We start from the raw sequence: 16,634 nt of genomic DNA on the forward strand, positions 1-16,634 counted from the left end.
GGTTGGAGAGTAGGATCATGTGAGGCATTGGCTTCTTTGTTGGAGGAGAAACCAACAAAACCATCCTGGTTGTTTCGCTCCCTTTCCTTCCAAGCACCAGCCACTCTTTCTTCAGGACCTACTTCCTCTGGAAAGCATGGGATTATGTGAGAGAAGGGGCTGGAGCTTGTTCAGCCTGAGCCAGACAAGCTCCAGCCTTGTTTGAGCTTTCCTTCCCAGGAAAGAGTACGAAAAGAGATCACACATCTAAGAGGTGTGGTGGATCTGCCCTCTTCCAAATTGACTCCTTCTCCTTTATAAAATAAATTAATTTAATTTATTTTTTAAATTTAATTATTTAACATATAGTGTATCATCAGTTTCATATGTAGAGTCCAGTGATTTGTCAGCTGCATATAACACCCAGTGCTCGTCATATCATGTACGCTCCTTATTGGCCATCACCCAGTAACCCTGTCCCTCCATCCCCTCCCTTCCAGCAACCCTCAGTTTGTTTCCTAGAGTTAAGAGTCTCTCATCGTTTATCTCCTTCTCCAATTTCATCTTATTTTATTTTTCCCTCCCTTCTCCTATGACCCTCTGTTTTGTTTCTTTAATTCCAGATATATGACTCCTTCTCCTTCTGAAAAAAAAAAAAAAAAAAACAGCTACAAAGAAGTCAGCCAAAGCAGTACCCTTGGAAGGCCAGGAGAGAAACTTACCTGTGAGCTGGGGGAGACCCTCTCTTGTTCTCTCCATCCCATACTGGGTTTATCTCTCCCCTACCTTCCTGGGAGATGATATCTCCCTGAACCCCAAGGAAGTCTTGTCTGGGCTGCAGGTGAGATATGTGACCTTTCCCAGCCCCTGAGGAGCAGCTTCGGCAAGAGTCAAGAACCTTAATGATGACTCAAAGAAACTAAAACAAGGATTTCTTTTTTTACTTCAAGAGTGAAAGTAATATTTCCTGGTCCCTTCTTCTGTTGATGGCCAGAAGCAAAGAGAAAAGGCATTGCTGGAAAATCCTAAACATCCACTCTTTCTCTGCCTGTATAAGGCCTTGTCCCAAGCTAGCACTTAGGCCCCAGAGGACCTTTGTTTCCCAGGAATGGAGGCCCCCTCTCTCCTCCCTTCAGGCTCCTTTCCTTGGGAAACTTCAGATGTGTGTAAAGTTGGCCATGCTACGTTATAGAACACAAGGAAAATCTTAGCTTCTTTTCAGTTCTAGAGGCAGGGCCCCACTGGGAGTGGAGGAAGGTGCTCTGGAAAAGGATTCAGCTCCTTGGATGCCTGTGCATCTGATAGGAATGAACCTGTACTGTGTGATTGTGGCCAAGACTCAATTTCCCCTCTGGGCCTTGCCCTCTTAATTCTGTAAAATATCGTATTGGATTTTAAGATACAACATTACCTCTGATTCTGTCACTACCATCTTATTCCCCCAGATTAGCTGTGGAAGACAAGCAGGGTAAAGAAAAGGAAGAAACTTCCACCTCATTCGTGGTCCCTTTCAAGCATTTTAAAGCAAGATGGAGAGATTATGAATCATAGACTATAACACCTCTAACATATGTAGTCTTGGATGAGGTATAAGGCTCAGTCACCTGAGCTCCCCTGGGCCTCTTTATACCCTGTCATACAGGCACACACATATACATACTCAGTTGTGGTGTGTGTAAGACCAACCATAAGCTATTAAAACAAGGGATGGACAACAACTTCTGCCCTTTCTGTTCTACTGACCACATATTCTAAATCACAGACTATCACACAACTGCCCTCTTACACAACAGAATTACTTGCATCCTTGGAGCCCCCAACACAACAACAGTCTGGGGGGCCTGAATTCAGCAGATTCAGAGGCCCATATTCACGGTCTGCTTCCAAGGGCACAGAAGAGAGGTCATCTGGGCACCTAGGACCAGGGTAAAGCTCTCTCTGGGCAATGTATGCTTCTGCCCAGAGTTGGATGACCTTTATAGGCCAGGCAGCACTAATTCCCCTGGGGGGAATTAGGACAGCTTTCCAGAGCAGGTCACTTGCCTCCAACCTCATCTGATCATCAAAAATGATGGCAAGAGTATACATGGGTACATTGCCTGGGGAGAGTAATTTGGCAATAAATTTTAAATTGCAAATATATATGCCTCATGCTACAGCAGTTCTATCTTTAAGAATGTATTCTACAAATATACTTATACACACGTGAAATGATGTGTTTCAAGTTATTCACTGCAACACTAGTAAAGATTAGAAGTAAATTAGATGTCTACTAGCAGCCAATTGATTCCATAGATTATGGTATAGCCATACAGTGGAGTATTAAAAATGGGATGCTATTGTGTATTAGTATGGAAGGATTACAGATAAATATTGTGAAGCAAAAATAAGCAAGGTGCAGAACAGTGGTTGTATTTTATGATCATCTGTGTAGAAAGGAGAGGACAAAAGCACATGTATTCATATTGACTTGTTTGCATATAAGATATTGCTGGAAGGATAAACAAGAGACTAGCGGTGGTTACTCCTAAAGAAGTTGAAAATCCGGATGAAGGGAACTTTCTAATATATGTATTTTGAATGTTTTGATGATTGAATAATGTGAATGCATCACCCATTCAAAAGAGTAAGTGAAAAAACACACAAGCACAAGAAAGAGAACAAAGTGGCAAAAGAGGGAGCCTTTCTCCCTGCCAGCCTCTTGGGCAGGAGGAGGCCGGACTAGGAATGGGAGCAGGACTGGGCATTCAGAGGGAAGCATGCCAAGTGTTCCAGCTTCAGCTATTGCTCTGCTTGCTCATAAAAGCTTTCACTAACAGGGGCCTGGGATTCCTCTGCTCATGCTCTCCTTTGGTTATTGGCCTAATCAGTCCCTATACTCCAGCACACTCATGTGGCTTGGGAATCTTGTCTTTTTTGAAAATGTAAACATTTGTATACACTTTACTGGAATAATGAGGTCACCCCCTAAAGCACGACAGCCTTTGAAGTTGCTTGACTTCCTTGCCCACTTATCTTACCATGGCCCCCCAACTCTGATGTCCTGGAAAAAAAATTGCTAAATGACACGTATATGTTTTAGAGATTACTCTTTAAGAATCTTTTTTTTTTTTTTTTTTTTTTTTTTTTTTACTCTTTAAGAATCTTATGACGCTCCTTTGAGATAACTGGCAACACTCTAGGGTGTTGCCAAACCCAACTTGAGAGTGATCGCCCTGATGACCGGCAAGAGGTTGCAGCCAAGACTCAAAGCCAAGTGTGGCCTGCTCCACTCAGGCAGGACCGGGGGTAGGGGGTGCCGAGGCAAGGCTCTCCACCTCCACCCATTGGGCATCCCTGTGCTTGGGGTACTGCATGGGTATGGAAGGCACTGGTTTGGGGGCCACTGACAAATCCTGCTTGTGAGTGAGCTGCTAGGACCCTGGGAGACAAAACTGGTTCTTTCTCCTCAGGGATAATTTTAGGTCCTCACGTCCCCTCCCATCTTTCTAACTCCCAACCCCTGGCTCAGCCTCCCAGAGGGATTGCTTAGACCAGTGACTATACAGGGTTCTTTTGAAATACCGAGCTGTTCAAAAGAGACATGTGAGGGTATGGCCCTAGAGGCAATTTCCATGATTACTTTATCCCTTTTGTCCCATTGTTATAGGGGAGGAAGGAAGACAGCTCCAGGATCAGGTGCTGATAGGACTTAATATAGGTATTATGTCTTCCTGCTCTCAACTTGAACCCAGAGGCTTATTTTCCAGCCTCACCTCTCCATACCTTGCTTGACAGGAACTGGCTTAGAGATTGGGAGAGCGTGGCTGGCAGAATCAGCCTGAAGTCTGAGGGAGAGAAGGAGCTTTGGGCTTGTCAGGTGAGGGAGCCTCTGATGGGGAGCTGCAGGAGAAACTTAAGAGGCCTTAAAATAGCAGGCCTATCTTTTCCTGCAATAGACGATGCAATGTGTGACTTCGTGTGACTTCCTCAGCTGCATGTCTTCTGATTTTAAAAGTTTATGAATAAAATCTTTAAGAAAGTAGAGTGAACATCTTACCATTGGAAGAGGAGTGATGGAGATTTGTGGAGGGCTGGGGGGTGATGGTGGCTAGGCCTCAAGCCTCAACCTCAAACCCGTTTATTCAGTTTCAACATGTCCTCAAAGAATTTTAAAATGTGAAATTATCGAGAATTTTATTTTTTATTTATATTTTTAAAAATATTTTATTTATTTATTCATGAGAGACACACAAAGAGAGGCAGAGACATAGGCAGGGGGAGAAGCAGGCTCCCTGAGGGGGGAGCCTGATGCGGGACTATATCCCAGGACCCCAGGATCATGACCTGAGCCAAGGGCAGACACTCAACCCACTGAGCCACCCAGGTGCCCAAAATTTTAGAGAATTTTAAAAGAAAGGACCCATCTAGACATTTTCTAGGTGGAAAGGTGTGTGAAGGGGGCAATGAGCAGTGGGGAAGATGGAGACATTGAAACCCTGAGCATCTCAGTCTACAAGGAGCCAGATCAAAATTTTTAAATGAGCAGGCAATGCGAAAGACTCCTGGAAAACATGGAATTTCTCCAGTGACTGAAAAGAACAAGAACAACAAAAAGACAACAGAGAACCTGAGGAACAGGGAGGGTACAGTGAAATAGAAGAAGGAAGAGGGCACAAATCCCATCGGAATGAGGTCTTGGGAGAAGAGAGAAGACACTGGCTGCCCTCTTTTACTTACAATATTTTATTTTCTTTTTAAAGATTTTATTTTATTGTATTTCGAACGGGGAGAGAGAGAGAGAGAGCAAGAGAGCAAGCATGAGCACGGAGGAAGGGGCAGAGGGAGAACCAGACTCTCCACAGAGCAGGGAGTGAGGAGCTTGGGGCTCCAGGTGATGCTCCATCCCAGGACCCAGGGACCATGACCCCAGGTCAAGGGAGACGCTTAACCGAGGGAGTCACCCAGGCGCCCCTACTTAGAATATTTTAGAGAGGGACACTCACTCAAGTAAATGAGGTGCTACTGCGGAAAATTTGGTTTGCCCTGGGAAGGTTACCTTTTCCTGGTAACAGGGCAAAGCGGTGGTGGCGTGTGCGGGGTGAAGACCGCCCTTCTGCTGGCGTTGGGCTGGACCTTCCCGGGACGCGGTGCGGAGTTCCAGGAAACCGGCGGACGCAGCGCTGCGCGGAGCGAGTGCGGTGGCTCCGGCCGGAGTGGGCGCAGCGCGGCTGACAAGTCCGGGCGTCGCTACTCCAGATATGGTTAAAGGAAAACGCAGGCGTCCATCTCTCCTCCCCCCCTTCCCTCGGATTCCCTTCCTGACGCCCGGCTCGATGAGACTATTGGCCGCTGCCCCTTTAAGGGCCTCCACCCCTCCGCCCCTACCCCCCCCCCCCCCCCGCAGCGGTGGCACCACGCGGGTGGGAGGGGGGCAGGCTGAGCCTTCTGGCCGGGTCTCCTCGGGAAGATGGCTCAGGCCCGGGAAAGCGCTCCCACGCCCCGCTGGCCCCTTCCCTGAGCTGGGGGAAGGGACCCGTCCGGAAGGGAGACCCCTCCTCCCTTCCCCTCCCGCCCCACTCGCGCCGCGGGGATGGCTCCGTGGCCTCACGGGAACGGCTCTGTGGCCTCGTGGCCGGCTGCCCCCACCCCGACGCCCGATGCCGCCAACACGAGTGGGCTGCCAGGGGCGCCCTGGGCGGTGGCCTTGGCGGGGGCGCTGTTGGCGCTGGAGGTGCTGGCCACCGTGGGAGGCAACCTGCTGGTCATCGTGGCCATCGCTCGGACGCCAAGACTGCAGACCATGACCAACGTGTTCGTGACGTCGCTGGCCACCGCGGACCTGGTGGTGGGGCTCCTGGTAGTGCCGCCGGGGGCCACCTTGGCGCTGACGGGCCGCTGGCCTCTGGGCGCCACCGGTTGCGAGCTGTGGACCTCAGTGGACGTGCTGTGTGTGACAGCCAGCATCGAAACCCTGTGCGCCCTGGCGGTGGACCGCTACCTGGCCGTGACCAACCCGCTGCGCTACGGCGCCCTGGTCACCAAACGGCGCGCCCGGGCGGCAGTGGTCCTGGTGTGGGTCGTGTCCGCCGCGGTGTCGTTCGCGCCCATCATGAGCAAGTGGTGGCGCGTGGGAGCCGACGCCGAGGCGCAGCGCTGCCACTCCAACCCGCACTGCTGCGCCTTCGCCTCCAACATACCCTACGCGCTGCTCTCCTCCTCCGTCTCCTTCTACCTTCCGCTTCTGGTGATGCTCTTCGTCTACGCGCGCGTTTTCCTCGTGGCTACGCGCCAACTGCGCCTGCTGCGCCGGGAGCTGGGCCGCTTCCCGCCCGCGGAGTCTCCGCCGGCCGCGTCTCGCTCCCGGTCCCCCGGCCCGGCCCGGCGGTGCGCTTCGCCCGCCGCGGTGCCCTCCGACCGCCTGCGGCCCGCGCGCCTCCTGCCTCTGCGGGAGCACCGGGCCCTGCGCACCCTGGGCCTCATCGTGGGCACCTTCACTCTCTGCTGGTTGCCCTTCTTCGTGGCCAACGTGATGCGCGCTCTCGGGGGGCCCTCTCTGGTTCCCAGCCCGGCCCTCCTGGCCCTTAACTGGCTGGGCTACGCCAACTCTGCCTTCAACCCGCTCATCTACTGCCGCAGCCCCGACTTCCGCAGCGCTTTCCGCCGCCTACTGTGCCGCTGCCGGCGGGAGGAGCACCGCGCCGCCGCCTCCCCGCCGGGCGACCCCTCGGCCGCCCCTGCGGCCCTGACCAGCCCCGCGGAGTCCAGCCGGTGCCCAGCGCTCGACGGGTGGGTAACTGAGGCGAGGAGGCCGGCGGTTCAGGGTCAGAAGGCATTCGGAGTCTCTTTGGGCCATTTCTCGGAGTTTGGGGTTCGGTAGGATAAGGTGGGGTTGGAGACGTCTCTGCGGCGAAAGAAGGGGGGACCTGGAGTAGGGAACCAACATGGAAGCCCGGACCCTTCCGTCTCCCGCGGCCGAGCACCTGCCCCAGGACGGAAGCAAAGAGGGCAGCAGATTGTTGTTCACCCCAGGACCTAGTGCGGTCCGGGGAATGCGGCTGTATCCTGAGCCGGCTCGGTCAGCTCCGCATTTTCTAGCTGAGTTCTTTGGCCTCCCAGATCTCTTGCCACCCCTTGGGCCGGCTTTGACTTGCAGGGAAGACGAGAGGCCTTCTCAGACTCAAGGCCTGAGCTCTGGTTTCTTTGAAAGGTGTGATAGCTACGGAGTGATGGTGAGAATCCACTCGAGGTCTGAAGGATAAGCGGGAGTTGGGGAGGGGGTGAGGACTGTGAGTGTCAATTCTTCTCCTGGGTAGGAGCAGGCCCCGTTGGAGGTGGGGGGTGGGTATTTTGTGGCTGGGTGGAGCCCGGATGCTTCTGCGAGATTGTGGACAAATGCTTCCCAGCGTCCCTGACCTTTGCTCCTTCCCTCTACTGGCCCTGTCTCCACCCTGTGCCCCTCACCCCAAGATATGTTATCTCCATTTTTCAGGGCTTCCTGGGGAATCTCTTAGGTCCTGAACGACAAGAAACAACTCTGTCAATCCAGAACTTTTGGAAAGCCTCTCCTGGCCTCTGTTTAGAATGGGCCCTGTGGAACTTCCCGGCTGGAAATCTCTGACCTCCAGAAACTGATGACTTGGCCTTGGGGTGGGGAGGCGGAGGTTGGGAGGGGCAACCCTTACCAAGTGAGTTTTCACCATCCTCTTGTCTCTCTCTTCCTGAGAAGAGTTTTCTAAACCCCACCCCTGAATTTTACCACTACCTCAGCAGCTGAAGTACCCAGCAGCCTGCTCTCAGCTGCCCTCGGAGTCCCCATTAGCTTTGGTGGCCCACCTGTCACCTTGCTCACTTCTGTGCTGCGTGCTTAGGGCAAAGAGGTCTCTCCTCCTTCTATTCTTTCTGCTGCCTGTGGACCTGATGGACCACTGAGTGTCCTTCAGGCTCGGTGGGCAAGGCTGGGAGCAGAAAGCTATAAAAGGTCCGGGTTTGGGGTTCTGTCCCTGACTCCATCACTACAGATTCCTAAGCACCAGCCTTCCCCCCTTTGGATACAGGACAGCTCTGATCTACCTCACAGCAGTGTCAGGAGGACTTCTCCAGGGTTTGAGGAGGGTGGAGGGTGAATTCCATTAGAGTGGATTCCTTCTTTTCCTTTTAGCATCAAATTAATAAATATTAGTGAATGCAGTTCATCTACTGCCTGCTTTTCTCCATTTCTTTCCCCTATGATCCGCTTACTCCCTTCTTAGAGCTGGCTTTTGAAAGATGCAATAAATTAAGATTAATCCTTGCCCCTTTCTTCCTACTCATTATGAAACAAAAGATGAAAAGTCTGTCTGGATGAAGGGGAGGGAGCTTAAGCCGTTGCCACTCCTGCATCTCCATCTTTCCAAAATTCACGGAATCCAGTTGCAAGTGGGTAGCAAAGCCATGCTGCCCAAAGGATTTGAGTGCAGTGCTCATAGGAGGACACAGTTTGCTATGCTCAGGATCAGGGCTTATGGAGTGTGTGTCAACTCCCAGGCTATAAACCAGTGGTGCCTTCATAAAATCCATTGCCATCAGGAACCAGTTTTGTCTAGTATTTACGTGTGTGTGTGTGTGTGTGTGTGTGTGTGTGTGTGTGTGTGTGTGTTTGGAGGCACAGATCATTGTTTGTGTTGGGCAAATGTCTGGTTATAAATATATTCTGGGGCAGCCCCCTTGGCGCAGCGGTTTAGCGCCACCAGCAGCCCAGGGCATGATCCTGGAGACCCTGGATCGAGTCCCACGTCAGGCTCTCTGTATGATTGTATGATGCCTGCTTCTCCCTCTGCTTGTGTCTCTGCCTCTCTCTCTCTCTCTCTGTCTCTATGAATAAATAAATAAAATCTTTTTAAAAATTATAATAAATAAATAAATAAATAATAATAAATTCTGATGCTTCCCATCCTTTCCACAACCTCTCCCTTTCCTGGGCTGCAGAAATCAATGTTATTCTTTTGAAATAAAACTGGACAAAAAAAACTGGAATCACAAGTTTGAGTTAGTTGATAATTTTTCCCCCTTATTCCAATTCTTTTTTAGAATTTTATTTATTTATTCATGAGCGAGAGAGAGAGGCAGAGACACAGGCAGAGGGAGAAGCAAGCTCCATGCAGGGAGCCCGATGTGGGATTTGATCCCGGGACTTGATCCTGGGACTCCAGGATCATGCCCTGGGCGGAAGGCAGGCACTAAACCACTGAGCCACCCAGGGATCCCCCCCTTATTCCAATTCTTAAGGACCTTATCAGGCCATTTCCTTTGGAAAGAAAATTTCTATGGAAGTCACTGAATCATTTTGTGAGTTCTTATTTAAAAACCATAAGCAAAAAAAAAAAAAAAAATAAGCAGAGACCATCATCCAGGCTGATTTACAGGATGGCTACTAAATCATCAAATGTTTAACGTGCTCTGTGACAGCAGGGTACAATGAACTTGCTAGATTCAGGAGCTCCAGAGTTATAAAACTTCGATCTACCCTGAGGATAAACTCAGTGGATTTCCACATATGGCCGGACCCTGTGAATTGGACCTGGCCTCTGCTGCTCCCTTTTCTCCAGGAGCCTAGGTTTCATTTCTTAGGATGTTTGCATACCAAAGATGACCTTCTCTTTTTCAGTCCAGAGCAGTGTGAGATCTCTTGGGTCTGAGGTATGGGAGGTTTCTTATCAAGGACTCAACTTTTGAATGCTTAGTGGAGAAGGAAGTCTTGCTTTGGCCTGGAAATAAGTAAGAGGGCCTCCTCTCGCCATCTCTGGATATTCTTCCAACATCGCTGAGGAAAGTTGTCCAGTCAGTCCTAGGCAGGGAAGAAGGATGATTTTGTAGGAGGGGAGTGGAGTGGGGCTCTGGTTTGTAGAAATGTCCTTGAATGTTATCCAAGAGCTCATACTGCATGAATCTTGCTTGACACACACCCATGTGCCAGCTGTCAGGCTCCTTTAGAGTGTTTAGGTTTGCACTGGTCTGTGGACTCCATCTGCAAATTGTTACCAGTGCATTTGACAGATGGAGAGTCAGCCATTCTGGTCATCCCTCCAGCAACTTGTGGCTAGGTGTCAGGCTGAAGGAGATTTACATCCTGGATGCTGAGCAGGCTGCTTTTGCTAGCACGGGGCCTAAGCACTTGAACTGTGGAAGACAAACACCCATCTTCTGAACCTAGAGAGGTGAAGACTTACAGACCAGTGAGAACAAAAACACCTGTGGAACCCTGGCCTTGCCAGAATCTGTTAGCAGGAGCTGGGCATGGGCAGAAATGACAGGGCAAAGGGGGTGAGCTCAGCAGAGAGGGGATGAAGAGTGACTGGGTTTTCCAGAGGTGACTTACCTTCTGCATCAGGTGGAACCACTAAGGGGCAAGCAGAATTAGGGTAAGGAGGAGGTTGAAAACAGGCTTTCCTAGGACTCTCCCCATGGTAAGATTCTTCTGGGGGACCATGGTTGGTGCAGCTTCTCCCTTTAATTTTGGGGGCACTGGTGAAGGCCATGGGAATAGTCTTCCTTTATGTTTTGATCCTGAAAGCCAATCATCTGGGCTCCCTCTAAGGCTTCCTGGTTGCAGATCTATGTCTGTGTTTGCCTGTCTCTCCAGAGAAGTGAGAACTGCAATGGGGAGTACAGCTGATGCCCAACACCCTACCCCCCCCCCCCCCGCCCCAGCCAACCCCATGCAAGAAGCCCTGGAGGTAGCTCACCATAGGCCAATTAGTTGAAGCATAATATGAAACAGTTAAATTAGCAGAAACTCCAGAAGGCCATCTAATTTTCTTAGCTATTATGACATTAAGGAAATTCAGAACGCTTTCCTCAGTGTCCTCATCTATAAAGTAAAGAGACAAAGGTTGACTTTCTCTCCTCTCTTGCCTTTAGAAGGGGTTTGAGGGTACCTAAAGCTCCGTGGAGTCCAAGGCAGAGAGCTTCGCAACTGCAGTCTTTGCCCCACCTCAAGCATAAACGGTGCTGGGCGCCCCCTGATGGTGTTGGGAGGTACAACAGGCATGGGCTTGGAAGTGTCCATCTGTTGACTAGCCAGGGAGCAGGAATGCAATTTTCCTAAGGCCAGAAAGTATCAGAGCTGGAAGAGGGCATAGAAATGATTTAGTTCAACTCTTTGATAACGTGGATGAAGAAACGGACTTCTAGAGAGGTGAACTGTGAGTAGCCAATATTACTTTAGTCAGAGACAGGCAACACTGGTAGTGTAAAGAGTGCCAAATTTGAACCTGGAAAAACAAGAAAGGGAGAAAGAAGGAAATGGCCATGAATTGAGCACCAGTCAATATACCAGTACTGTCAGAGGTGGATCTACAATGTTATGTTGAAGTGATAGCAAATAGTAGAGCCTCATAGAAATCAAATAGCTTATAACCCAATCTACTAGACTAAAAATTTCATTTTATTCCCCTTCCACACTCACTGATAATCAGTTATGTGACACTGAGCAGGTTACTTGGCATCTCTGACGTTTTATTTGACTGCGAATCAAATGGAGATTCTATTATTGTTCTACCCAGCTCATGCAGTCTAGTTTTGAAGACCAAATGGGTGGCCCAGTGGTTGAGCATCTGCCTTCAGCTCAGGCTGTCATCCCGGGGCCCTGGGATCTAGTCCCGCACTAGGCTTTCCCCAGGGAGCCTGGTTCTCCCTCTGCCTGTGTCTCTGCTCCTCTCTCTGTCTCTCCAAAAACAGTTTGGAAAATGATAGGGCTCCTCCAGTGTTAATTGAAGTAGGGAGCAAAGACTAGTCTCAGGCCTCCTGATTTTGATCTGTGGATAGTCCTGCTTCCACAGACAGCCTAGACCTTGTACTTGTCTTTGGCCAGGATGGGCATGTCCCTCCTGGTCTTTCTTCTGCAGGTTCATCCCTGCCTCAGACTGGTACCTCTGGTTTCATATCCATGTCACAAAACACCTCCCCTTCTGGTTTTTTTTCACATTCAAACTCTGGTCTGGCCTGTGCCTGACATTTTGGTCCTGGTTTGACTCACCCTTCCTTTTCCCATGCAGCATGTGTAATGAGCCAATTTTTAAGGTTGGATAGAAGTTTAGGACAGAGGGCACTTCTGGCTATTGGGACTTTATGGTACATTATAGTAAAGGTTCATTAGAATGGGGCCCTAAAGAACCAGAAAAGAAGATGGTCTATTAGTTTGCTAGAACTGGCATAACAAATTACTTTTCTCATAGTTCTAGAGGCTAGAAGTAAAATAACAAGGTGTTGGCAGGATCATGCCCTCTCTGAAGGGATCCTTGGTTGCATCTTGCAGCTTCTCACAGTTGCTGGTGATCCTTGGCATTGCTTGGCTTGTAGCTGTGTCATTACAACTTCTGCCTCTGTCTTCACATGGCCTTCTTCCACTTTGTGTCTGTGTCCACAGTTTCCCTCTTCTTATAAGGACATCAGTCATTGGAGTAGAGCCTAACTTAATTCAGTATGAGCTCATTTTAACTTGATTACATCTGCAAAGACCTTATTTCCAAATAAGGTCACATTCACAGGTTCTAGGGGTTAGGACTTCAATGCATCTTTAAAGAAGACATGGTTCAACCTACAACAGAAGATATGATGGAAAAGGAGGAATACTATATTCCTAGCATTTCTGTGTTCATCTTATTCCTTTTCAAGGTTCCATGTCATCTTGTAATGAGAAGGGTGGTAGGGGTGCTATCTATTTGTGGATTTCCATTTCTGGATCTTTCTTCCCTTCTCCCTGCCCCAGATTTGAGAAGCCACTAAGTAAGTCAGACCTTGTGTTTGTTGTCTCTTGTGGACAGCTCTCAGTTGTCCATTCTTCCCTTCTTCCTTTAGTGATAGAACGCCTAAGTTTTAGCTGGGCACAAGGCCTTGCTAAAGACATATTGCAGCCTTCTGGCAGCTAGGTGTGACTATGTGCCTAAGTTCTAGCTGACTGAGGAGTACGGCTTCCAGGTCTGCCATTAAAGGGAAAGGGCATATCCTCCACATTCACTTCTTCCCTTCCCACTGGTTGGAAGGCAGATGTGATGATAGGAACTGAAGCAGCTACCTTAGGTCATGAGATGGCAGCCATGTGTTATAGGTGACAGAAAAACCAGATAGGAGGAACCTGGGTATTCAACAGTGTGGAGTCACCTTCTCCACCATGGACTGCTTATGTTTAATTAAGACACTTAAATGAAAGAAAAATAAACTCCTATCTTGTTTAAGTCAGGATTATTTTGGACTTTTTTTAAAATCACAGCCACATCAAACAAATTCATCAGTGAAGGGATAATAAAAGAAGGTATAAATGAATGTGCAACTGCTGACATTCTGTGATGAATATACATTGGGTTACAAATCTGTCTTGCTTTGGTACCTCATAGGGTACCCCTGATCTCTGGGGATTGGCATCTCTATAGAGTTGGAGTTCATGTGGCACCGGAGACCACCATGTCTGTCTCTTTGACATTGATTCCCATGGGGACAATGATCAATGAGTGTATTAGTTTTCCAAGACTGCTGCAACAAGTTGCCATGACCTTGATGGCTTAGAACAACAGAAATTTATTCTCTCATGATTCTGGAGGCCAGAAGTCTGAAAGCAAGGTGTCAACAGGACTGGCACCTTCTGGAGGCTCTGAGGAGGAATCCCATTCCTCTTTCCTAGCTTCTGGTGGTTCTGAAATTTTTAGCATTCCTTGGCTTGTAGACATACAATATTCCAATCTCTACCTCTGACACACATGTGTGTCTCTTTTCTGTCCTTTTAGGGACACATGTCATTGGATTTGGAGCCTATCCTAATCCAGGATAATCTCATCTCAAGATCCTTAACTTAATTATATTTGCAAAGACCCTAATCCAAATATGGGGATGCCTGGGTTGCTTAGTGGTTAAGCACATGCCTTCGGCCCAGGGCATGGTCCTGGAGTCCTAGGATCGAGTCCCACATCAGGCTCCCTGCATGGAGTCTGCTTCTCTCTCTGCCTATGTCTCTGCCTCTCTCTCTCTATGTTTCTCATGAATAAATATATAAAATCTTTTTAAAAATCCAAATAAGAAAAAAAATAAAAAAATAATAAAAAATAAAAAATCCAAATAAGGTCACGTTCTGAGACTGCAGGTTGACATATATTTGGGAACTACCATTAGAGACACTTGTAAATCCTTTAACCGGGAGTTCTGGTTCTGAAGATTATAATCCACTTCAGTCACCCCTCAGGAAAGAGCTGTTTGCTCCAGAAGCACTTAGACTCTGTGGTAAGGCAGGATTCTGAGAATACCCAAGGACTCATGTCCTTATATAATTCCCTCCCCTTGAATATGGGTGGGACCTGTAATTTGCCTCTAAGAAATATAATATGACAAAGTGATGGAATATCACTTCTGTGATTATATTATATGGCAGAGATGAAAGGACTTCAAGGTTTAAGGTCTAATCAATTGACTTAAGTTAATAAAAAGGCAGATTATCCTGGGTGGGCCTGACCTAATTAGGCTAGCCCTTTAAAAGAAGGTCATAAGTCAGAGATAGAAGAAGTCAGAAAGATACTGTTGTTGATCTTGAAGAAGCTAACCACCATGAGTTCCACAACTGCAAAGAAGTGGATCCAGCCAACAGCCACATGAGTTGGAAGAAGACGCTCAGCCTCAGATGAGACTGCAGCCCCGGCTGACATCTTCACTGTACCCTGGTGGGACCCTAAGCAGAAGACTCTTGAGACATGGAAACTATGAGGTAATAAATGTGTGTTATTCTAAGCTGTTAAATTTGTAGTAATTTTTTATATAAAAATAGAAAACAAATGCAGATTCACTGCACAATTCTGCCCAAGGCTTCTTTTCTAACAGTCCTTCTCTGGTAGTGTTTTGTTGTTGTTGTAGTTGTTTTTAAGTTTATTTGCTTAAGCAATCTCTACACCTAACGTGGTGTTGGATCTCATGACCCCGGATCAGGAGTTGCACACTCCACTGACAGAGCCAGCCAGGTGCCTCTCTCTGGTGGTGTTTGTAAAGATTTCTCATCAAAACCCAAAATACAATGGACCACAAGCTCAGGAAGATCTCATGACCTGCCACGGGTTACTATTCTTCCAGAGAACTATTGGAGACTCATGCTTGGGTGTCTGAGGAACTGGGTCTTTCAGTCTTTGTCATTCACAGTGGCCTTAGGGCCAGTCATTCTATGATTTCTTGGCCTATACACATCTTTTAAAGAAAATTAGGAGCTAAAAGTTCAAAAGCAATTTACTTCTGAGTTGCTAGTGAGGAGCCACCCTTCATCCCACAAAGACACAGCAAACATAGTTCCCAAAGTCTCTTTAGCAAGAACCAAGTTGAACTATCGTTGCTTCTGCTGTTGGTATTCCCAGAAGGGGGTAGGGATGGGTCACTTCTTCCCAGGGAAGAGAGAAGTGGGAACAGGAGAGCTTTACATCAGCTCAACACCACCCTCAGTGTCTCTAGTTTCTCTCCAGTTGCTGGGTCATGTGAGTGAGCCCTTCCTCCCAGGCCTCCCCCTGGGTCCAAGTCTGAACTTAATTGATGTTGGAACATTGTGCCAGAACCACAGGGAGGGAGACTGGGGAACTAAGGGAAGCGTAGGCAGCTGCTTTTCCAATGGAGAAATTCCTACCATTTTTGGGGAAGGAGAAACATATGGAGCTGATGGTGAACTTTACTGCTCCAACAACCTCAAGATCCAGAGTCTAGCTGAGTGATGGATTCCTCTAATTTTCAGGAAAGAACTAGTTTTTTTTTTTAAAGATTTATTTATTTGAAAAAGAGAGAGAGAGAAAGTGTGTGCGCACGTGAGCACTCCACACGCACTCCAACGGGGGAGGGGCAGAGGGAGAAGGAGAGAGAATCTCAAGCAGAATCCCCACTGTGCATGGAGCTGGATGGATGAACAGATGGATATGATGCAGGGTTCCATCCCAGGACCCTGAAATCATGACCTAAGCTGAAACCAAGAGTCGCAGGTTTAACTGACTGAGCCAGCCAGGTGTCCTGGGAAGGACTAGTCCTAAGAACAAACTAGTTCTTATCCCTAGCCTGCTCTTATGTCATCCCCTTGGTAGGGTTGGTGGATAGCTGGTATTGACTTGGGTGGTCTGGCATTAGACTTCTGACCTCATAAAATGAAAAAATATTTAAACTTTGCCTTTGTTGTCCTTTAACATTTCTTGCAAGTTGATGTAATGAAAAATTCTTAAAAAAAACAGGAGATAGAAAAATTGTACAAAAATAAATGCAAATTATTATTGACACTTAAGATATTGTTTAAGTTAAGCAGATATTTTTCAGGACTATCCCTGCTTGCCAATACCTCCCTCAATGCTTGGTCTGGTGCCTGGTATTTTTAGGGAGGACAACTGGCAAGTTTACCCATTAGCCACTGCCATAGCTCAGGCCCTCATCACTTCTTAACCAAATTAACTAAAATAGTCTCCACTTGGCCTGCTGAGTTCTGGCTACCCTCCAATTCATCCTCCACAAGCCCCCAGAGAGATTCTTCTAAAATATAAATCTGACAATGTCATTCCCTTTCTTAAAATCATTCAATGGCTTTCTAAAGCATTTTGTGGTAAGATTCAGACCCCTCAACATAGAGGTGTGACATTAAATGGACAGTGCCTACCTTCCTTACCTGACTTCCCATCACTCTCCTCCCCCATACGCTATTA

The 16,634-nt window shown here is 48.0% G+C and overlaps 2 protein-coding genes across 2 annotated transcripts in view; both read left to right on the forward strand.

The window, feature by feature from the left end:
• Positions 1-5,551: 5,551 nt before the first annotated feature.
• ADRB3 (adrenoceptor beta 3) lies at positions 5,552-6,747 on the forward strand (the record flags this gene model as incomplete). The annotated part of the gene is given in 1 exon segment (NM_001003377.1): positions 5,552-6,747. A coding segment is annotated over 1 exon segment (1,196 nt), but the record flags the coding sequence as incomplete, so codon positions are not given.
• Positions 6,748-14,052: 7,305 nt separating this feature from the next.
• GOT1L1 (glutamic-oxaloacetic transaminase 1 like 1) overlaps positions 14,053-16,634 on the forward strand; it is a 40,509-nt gene continuing 37,927 nt past the window's right edge. Inside the window, exon 1 of the mRNA XM_038560100.1 lies at positions 14,053-14,686. Coding sequence (XP_038416028.1) covers positions 14,603-14,686 — 84 coding nt within the window. The 5' untranslated portion in view covers positions 14,053-14,602. The remainder of the gene's footprint in view (positions 14,687-16,634) is intronic.

The sequence above is a fragment of the Canis lupus genome, chromosome 16 (assembly GCF_011100685.1).
Source record: "Canis lupus familiaris isolate Mischka breed German Shepherd chromosome 16, alternate assembly UU_Cfam_GSD_1.0, whole genome shotgun sequence".
NCBI lineage: Eukaryota > Metazoa > Chordata > Mammalia > Carnivora > Canidae > Canis > Canis lupus.